The sequence below is a fragment of the Scardinius erythrophthalmus genome (assembly GCF_964197995.2).
Source record: "Scardinius erythrophthalmus genome assembly, chromosome: 20".
Taxonomy (NCBI): Eukaryota; Metazoa; Chordata; class Actinopteri; order Cypriniformes; family Leuciscidae; genus Scardinius; species Scardinius erythrophthalmus.
In genome coordinates this window covers 35,904,405-35,912,323 of record NC_138240.1, presented here as the reverse complement: position 1 = coordinate 35,912,323, position 7,919 = coordinate 35,904,405, and the positions used below count along the sequence as shown (strand labels likewise).

General features: G+C 39.6%; 1 protein-coding gene across 1 annotated transcript in view; it reads left to right on the top strand.

Moving 5' to 3' along the window:
- The first annotated feature begins 740 nt into the window (after nucleotides 1–740).
- Nucleotides 741–7,919, top strand: part of tmcc1a (transmembrane and coiled-coil domain family 1a) — a 37,458-nt gene continuing 30,279 nt past the window's right edge. Inside the window, exon 1 of the mRNA XM_081348093.1 lies at nucleotides 741–798. Coding sequence (XP_081204219.1) covers nucleotides 760–798 — 39 coding nt within the window. The 5' untranslated portion in view covers nucleotides 741–759. The remainder of the gene's footprint in view (nucleotides 799–7,919) is intronic.

Here is a 7,919-nt window from a genome sequence, read left to right as displayed (position 1 = left end):
TTTACATGACACTATTTTCAACTAAAAACGTAAAACTTTTTATGCGTTTTGGCCGTTCTTTTACACGACAGCGACGTTTTGGGTGCCTGAAAGTGCAAGTTTTTGAAAACGGTCTTCATGTAAACAACAAAAACGTGAATCTCTGAAGACGATGACGTTATGCACATGCGTATTACGTGTTCAGTCTATAGTGTTTCATCGCCATCTACTGGCCTGGCAGCAGAATACAGCGTTTTTCCGCGGATCCGTCTGTACGCTGAAAACTCAAAGGAAAAACTTTCGTTGAAAAAGCATATCGGTGTCGTGTAAACGTACCCTAAGACTATGCTGTGTTGTGTGTATTTTTGAGGGCTTGTGTGTCATGTTTGAGGGCAACGTTTGTTTTTTCAGCAAGATTGAATGATTTTGAGTGGAGAGTTTCATTTTGACCAGAAAATAGTAAGTTTATGGACTTGGGAGAGAAGTTTTGGATTTGTGTTTAGAGTTTCCAGAAAAGGAGGCATTGTCTCAAGAAGTGTGCTTAAGCTTTCGAGAAAAACTGTAAAAGGTTTGTCTATTGTAACAACAATAGGAGTCTGTGGTACAGTATGTGCTCGTATAAGTACACGTGTGTGTGTGTGTGTCTGTGAGAGAGAGAGAGAGAGAGAGAGAGAGAGAGAGAGAGAGAAAGAGAGAGAGAGAGAGAGAGAGAGAGAGAGAGAGAGAGGTGGGTGAGAGAGAGTGTTTCTGCTTGTGTTCGTTCAGTGTTTGTCAGTCAGGATGGTTCAGCGATTCAGTCTCCGCAGACAATACTCACAGGTAACACTTTCAGTGTGTGTGTGTGTGTGTGTGTGAGCATTTGAGTGTTCAGAATACCTTTGAAAATGTGCGATTGAGGAGTATACACTGATCTATGCGAATGAGATGGATGCTTATACATTTCTGAGAAGCAAGAGACAGAAGCAAAAGTCTCCATTTGCACCCTGTGAAATCTCTTTTCCAGAGAAACATTTGAGACATTAAAGAGATTTTTGAGGCATTGAAATGTCAACATCTGTTTGAGAGTTATGTTTGCACCTGATGAAGTTTTAACTTATTGACTGCATGTGTCAACAATCCTAGTGTTCTCTGACACAAAAGACCCTTTACAGGCTCAAACTCTCTCACCACAGAGACACAACAGAGTTTCTCTACTAGACATTTTTAACTTTTAATGTATATGCATATCAAGTGCAAATCCTAACTTTGTTCATCCTCTCAAATTCAAGTCATGTGAAAACACTACTAAAGCAAAATATCCTAAATGAACTCAAGATCTTCATTTACATGCATTTTTATGTTTTACCACACTAATAAACATTATTAAAACAATGCCAACTTTAAATCTGCAGGATTGTATCATCACAGTAGATTGCATATTTCTCCATTTTTGGATGCATTTGATGAGTTACAGAGTGCGTGATTTACCCGACTCTCTCCTGTGATTAAAGTCACAGACAAAACTCTGTTCCTGGTCCTCAGAGATTGAATGATCATTGCAAACAGTGCTTCTTTAGTTGCATGCAATTATGCATAATTTATAGTTACTACTATAGTAACAGCATGTAAAGACACTGTTACTAAAACATCTCTAGCACATCCTCACTACTGGGCAGATTATTTTCTGATATCCTCTTTGCAGCAAAGGTAATATCTGATATTTCGGGGTCTGTGAAAAAGGGCTTTCCTGTTGTTCTGTCATTCCTCTCATTCTTTAACTTCTTGCATTAGAGTCCCAGGGCTCTTTTTTGATGAAGATGTTTCATATTGTGAATGAAGCATGACCTGCTATATACTTCATCCTCCTTTATGAGCTCATATATATAGTATATATAAAAGTAGTGAATCTGAATGGGGTGTCACAATATATTGCAATACAAAAATGCAACTATATTGAGTTTTAGTGTCAGTACTACATTAAACTACTATATATGTTGAATATAATGTATAATAATGCAATGGGGGAATATTTGTGGGTCATGATAATGCCAAATGTCTTATGTTGTAAAGTGGCCTATATTATTTTAAATATATCTAGTCAGAGTTCAAGCATATTCATCTAAAATAATTATGTATTTTCAACTTCAGAATCATGAATATGTTTATTCTGGTGTCTCTATTGTCCTGTGTATTGGGTTTCCAGCACCAAGTCCAAGCCTATTCATATCCACCCAGTTATACCAAATTTAGCATTTTAATCAACAGAACTGTATATATCTTGGCGTATCACAATAATATTGTATCGTGAGCTCAGTATCGTGATATTTATCGAATCGTGACATGAGGGTCTCGTTACACCACTAGTGAATACATACAAGCACCCAGGGAATACAATAGACCCAAACTAGAGAATCCACATTTATCCAAAATACATATTAAATTGATATATTTTTAGCTGAGTCTTGAAGGTAGACAAAGTTGATACATCACAAAGTGAAAGGGGTTGTGAATTCCATAATTTAGGAGCATAATTTTGGACACTAAATGAACTTCCACTTACATTGGACAAACGGAAACGGGGAATGGACAAAAGACCATTATAACTGATGCATTGACTTGACTTTGACCTGAATGTGTGCTGCATGTGTCGTTTCCAACATGCTTTGCAAAAAAGCAGCTACATCATTGATTGAACATTGAATGTGTGAGAAACTGAGGTCTGAACTCAGTTACAAAACCACAAACTGTTTCCTGTTTCCTGTGTGAGATTCCACTGGCAGCTATTATTGTCGCTCTGCTCATTGTTTGAGCGCAGTGATGAGCTACGAAAACACACTATCAGTCATATCCATAGCACATAGTTCTCTTTAATGTCATCACCCTGTTTCATCTGCATGTTTAATGAATATTCATGACTAATTATTTATCCGGGTCAGACCGAGATCAGATGATCTCTGCATATTTGACCCTTAAGCACAGACAGATAATGCTCAGTCTTTTGCTTTGCTTCCATAACACAGAGCTTAAAGTCCCCCTGTGGTGAAAATCCAGCGTTTAATGTTGTTTATGTGTCTATGTGGTGTGTTTAATATGCTTTAAGACAAACCATGTGTAAATTCATAAGTCGACAGCATTGCTGAGTATTTCCTCCTTAAAACTGCAGTGAACCAAAGACAGTCTCAAAAACTCACTTTGAAATCGCTGGTGTTTCTGACGTCACAAACTACCTTGTAACCAATCAGATCAACGTGTGATCGTCAACCAGTGGATCTCTGAGCTGAGTGAGTGAGTGGAGGCGGGGCTCATTTGCATATTCATAGAACTGCGCATACTAAATGAGGCAAGGGTGTTGAGTTACATTCTAGATATTTTAAGGCATGAAGAATTTTTTTTTTTAAGAAACAAACTTTTAAATATGTAATTTTGGTGATCAAAGATGAGTTTTAAGGGACAAAATTATTGACTACAGGGGGACTTTAAAACAGAAGAAAGACAAGAAAGAGTTAGCGACAGGGATTTCTTGGGCTGAATCCGAAATAGCCCCCTAAACCCTCATTCACTATTCCCTAAGTTAGTCCACTAATATTGTTCACTTGAAGGAGTGAATGAAAACGAGTGAGCAAATTCGGTCAGCCGTTGAGCATACTTATTGCAGTGCAATGTGGGATGCCTTATTTGAGAGTATAGGAGGCGATTTCGGATTCAGCCCTGGAATGGCATGCGTTATCTACTTCTGTGGCGGGGCATATTTGGAGTTTCTGTGTGAGACGCCCTCTGGCCTTCAGATGGAGCAGCATTTACCATTGATCACAGAGCCGTGCTACACAAAATTAATTGCAGCCTTTGCCAAATCGCGTGTGGTTTCATTTCGATTAATCGTACAGCCCTAGCACCAAGCTTGTTCCTCTGTCTGTCCCTTATCGGCTAAGGAGGCAATTCTTGAAATCTTTGCCTGTCCTGTAACAGCTAAGGAGGAAGTTTCTGGACTCTCTGTCTGTCTTGTATCGGCCAACGAGACTTCTCATAACCCTCTGCCTGTACTACCTGGTTCTTCAGTCCTGTCTTCACTGGCTCCCTTCAGCGCTTCGACTCCCCCTTCGTTGGCTCCTCTTAGCAGACTCCCTGTTTGCCAGCTCCACCCTGGTCTGTCGACCCACTGGCTCCACCTCGAACCACCATCCCCGTCACTCAACCCTGGACCGTCAACCAGTCAGTTCCACCTTGGCTCCGCCTGGGACCATCGTCCTTCCGGCTTCACCAGGCTTTTCTTATTCCTCCGGCTCAGCCTCGGTCAGTCGTCGGTCTGAATCCATCATGGACTTCTGCACCTTGTCCCTCCACCCCTTTAGCTTTGTCCCGCTCCTCGTTCCCTCCGGCTCTGCCTCAGTCCTCAGGCACCCTGGCTCCACCTCAGCTGCTAGTCCCTGAGGCTCCACCTTGGCCTCCAGGACCTTCGGTGTCACCCAGTCTCTTCAGCTCTTTGACTCCACCAAAGCTCCTCCCTCCATCGGCTCCACCGTGGGCCTTCCAGCTCCTCTACAAAGTTTACCAGCTGACCTGGGGGGCAATATTTCCAATTGTTAGAAATGAGAAGCCCTGTGCCCCCACTCCTCCCAGACTGTCGAGGGGAGTGAGAGAAGGAGAAATTGCTAGAGAGAGCAGCGGGGGTTGCTGAGTCTTCTGGACGAATCCAGGTCTCAGTCAAGCCCAGGATACTAAGAGTAGAATGAGATGCAAAGGCTGGAATAAAGTCAGCTTTATTGACTGCTGACTGACAATTCCATAGACCCACGGAAAGAGAGAGAGGTGTGTGTGAGGATGAGAAAATGGGACGCAGATTAGCAGTATTGCGCTGCCTTTTGCGCGTGATGAAAGGTCGTTGCCGAGAGATAACAAGAATGTATTGAAAGCACATGTTGAGTAAGGTGGAAAATAAGATAAAAAGTGGGAAAGCAAAGGGAAAAGGAGATAGTTAAGTGCCTTTCTGGTGTCCTTGCTCGGTGGAGTCGCGCAGGTAGAGTCGCTGGTCTTTACCCAAGTCGGTCTTCACACGAGGAGGCTGAACACGGGAGCTGAACGCTTTCGCAACAGCGCGCAAATTACATAGATATCGATATAATGCTATCACGGCATGAGTGAGGACAGCTGAGTCGGTCCGGCAATTAAGTCAATAAAGCGAAAATGGGCCAAATCAAAACTAGCTAGGAGTAAATACTTAAGTGCAATAAAACTGCAATAATAATTTCCACACGCGGCTGTTTATAATGTAGCAACGCGTCTTAAATAAAATACAGAATTATGTGAAGTTAAAAATGAAAAATAAGCAGAGAATCGAAGATAGGCTTACCTTGAGTCAAATACAACACTGAAATAACAGGAGAACTGAGTATTCTGAAAAACCACTTGCGCGCCCTTGCCGTGCGTGCTCTATGCTGACCGCTGGTCCTGGAATCGGAATAAGCATTTTGAATGCTGTTTTGACAATTCAGAGCAACCAAATGACAAATATGAAAAAAACGCATAAAAAAAAATTTCGGACTCAGTGTGCAAGGACCTTTATTCCCTGGCTCTTCCCTCATTCTGGGTTTTCTATTCTATCACCCCTGTGTCCTCCTAACCAAAGACAGTCTCAAAAACAATGAAATCGAATTTTGAAATCGCTGGTGTTTCTGACGTCACAAACTACCTGGTAACCAATCAGATCAACGTGTGATCGTCAACCAGTGGATCTCTGAGCGGAGTGAGTGAGTGGAGGCAGGGCTCATTTGAATATTTATAGAACCACATATACTAAATCAGGCAGGGGATGTCGAGTTATATTCAAGCTGTTTTAAGGTATGAAGATTTAAAAAAAAAACGCTTAAATATGTCATTTTGGTGATCAAAGAAGTAGTTTTAAGGGATATAGTTATTGACTACAGGGGACTTTATGATGCATCTAAAGTAAAGTCTGTTCTGGGTTTGAGATTTATGTAAGTTCTTATCTTGTTTGATTTTTACTGTTTCTTGTTCAGTTTTCTGTTAGTTCATGTTTCTTTTTTTTCTTAGTTCATTAGTTGCCATGGTTTTTGATTTGCCCTCATGTGTTTCAACTGTGTCTAGTTAATTAGCTTGTTTTGTCCCTAGTGTTTCTCTGTGTTTATATAGCCCTCATTTTCAGTTGTTTTTTGTCAAATCTTGTCCATTTTTAGAGTGGCTGTTCTGTTTATTGAGTTTTTGTTTCCCTGATATTCCTGAGAGGTGTGGTTTTGTTTTCATTAAACTAATTGCAAATAGATCCAGCTCTTTATTTCTGTCTTTAATTTGACATCTCCTTGACAATTGACAAATGATTTTTTTTTAGCTAACTGAAAGGTAGTGCTTACATCCATTTCAACCTGAGTTTAGCATTTCGGTAACACTTTATTTTACCGTGTCCTTGTTACACGTTACATGTGCTTATAATATAACAGTAAATTTAAATGTGTGTGTGTGTGTGTGTGTGTGTGTGTGTGTGTGTGTGTGTGTGTGTGTATAATCGTGATATATATTCCATTTGTGATAGCGAAGTGTGTGTGTGTGTGTGTGTGTGTGTGTGTGTGTGTGTGTGTGTGTGTGTGTGTGTGTGTGTGTGTGTGTGTGTGTGTGTGTGTGTGTGTGTGTGTGTGCGTGTGTGTGTTCATTGATGTGTCCGGCTGAGTCATGTTTCCTGTTTTTACTCCTCTTATTCTCGCAGGATTGTCTTATTTTGGGATGTGAGGATGTTTTCACACACACACACACACACAAGTGTGTTTGTTTCACAATATTAGTGAGAATGAAAGAAATAGAAAGTAATGGTTATACAGAGGTGATGATTTCTTCCCCACCAACACATATAAAGCATAACATGATTTGGGTGATTAATGAGTCTTTCAAAGAGTGAGAACCACTTTTAAATTTCCCTTGTGAAAGTTAACCATGGTTTTATTATAGTAAAAGTGTAGTAACAATGTTTTTGGCTAAATACCATGGTTAAACTATATCTAGTGAAGCAAAACCATGGTTAATTTGTGGTTACCATGGTTTAACTATATTAAGCATTGCTTTATTTGTAGTAAAAGCATGGTTAATTTTCGTAAGGGTTCCTTTCAAGTCACTTTTTGACATGTTTCACTATATTTGAACAATTTAATTTTTTGTTTTTGGACAGTTGGACATTTCTGCTGATAATGTAGTGTACATTCATTTGTTCGACGTTTTAAAACAAGAACATCCACAAATGTCCACTGAGGGATTTTGTTTTGTCACATGTACAGCTCTTTATGTCTTTATGTATATGTCGCCTTTATGAAAACCCATTTTTAGCCACATAAGAAAAATATATATTTTTGTTTATTTTAATTATGACATAAAAAGGTGAAAGTCATGAAAAACTACGTCATAATTATGAGAAAATGTAAATATCATGGCATTTTATAGGATGAAAAGAAAATTATGACAACTTTTCATCTCACAATCTCGATATTTAGTATGTCATAATTTCAACTTTATCTCATTATAAAGACTTTCCAGAGCATGATTTTTATCTTCTGATGTGGCTGGTAGTGTGAGCTGCTGTAGTTGATTGTTTTGGTGAAGACAGCATCGCCCTCTATCGGTGTGTGTGGCTGTGTACTGTATGATGGTGTTATTTCTCAGCATCTGTCCACGAGGAGTGTGTTTAAACAGCATTGAGTTCATTATAGTCCTGTTGTGTCCAGGGTTAGGGCTTGTTCGGTACTGGTTTTGGTTATTAGGTTCACATAATGTCAGTGCCACGACTCCAGAGCAGAATGTGTTTATGAATGGCAGCCTACCGGACCTTTGCATATATTCAAATAAATATTGTGTATATTCATGTAATCTGCAATAGATTTTTACGAATGCTTTATTTGTTCATATATATTTTAGATCAAATTGTGCCTAATTTGAACCTATTTAAAATAACCTGTGGTTTAATT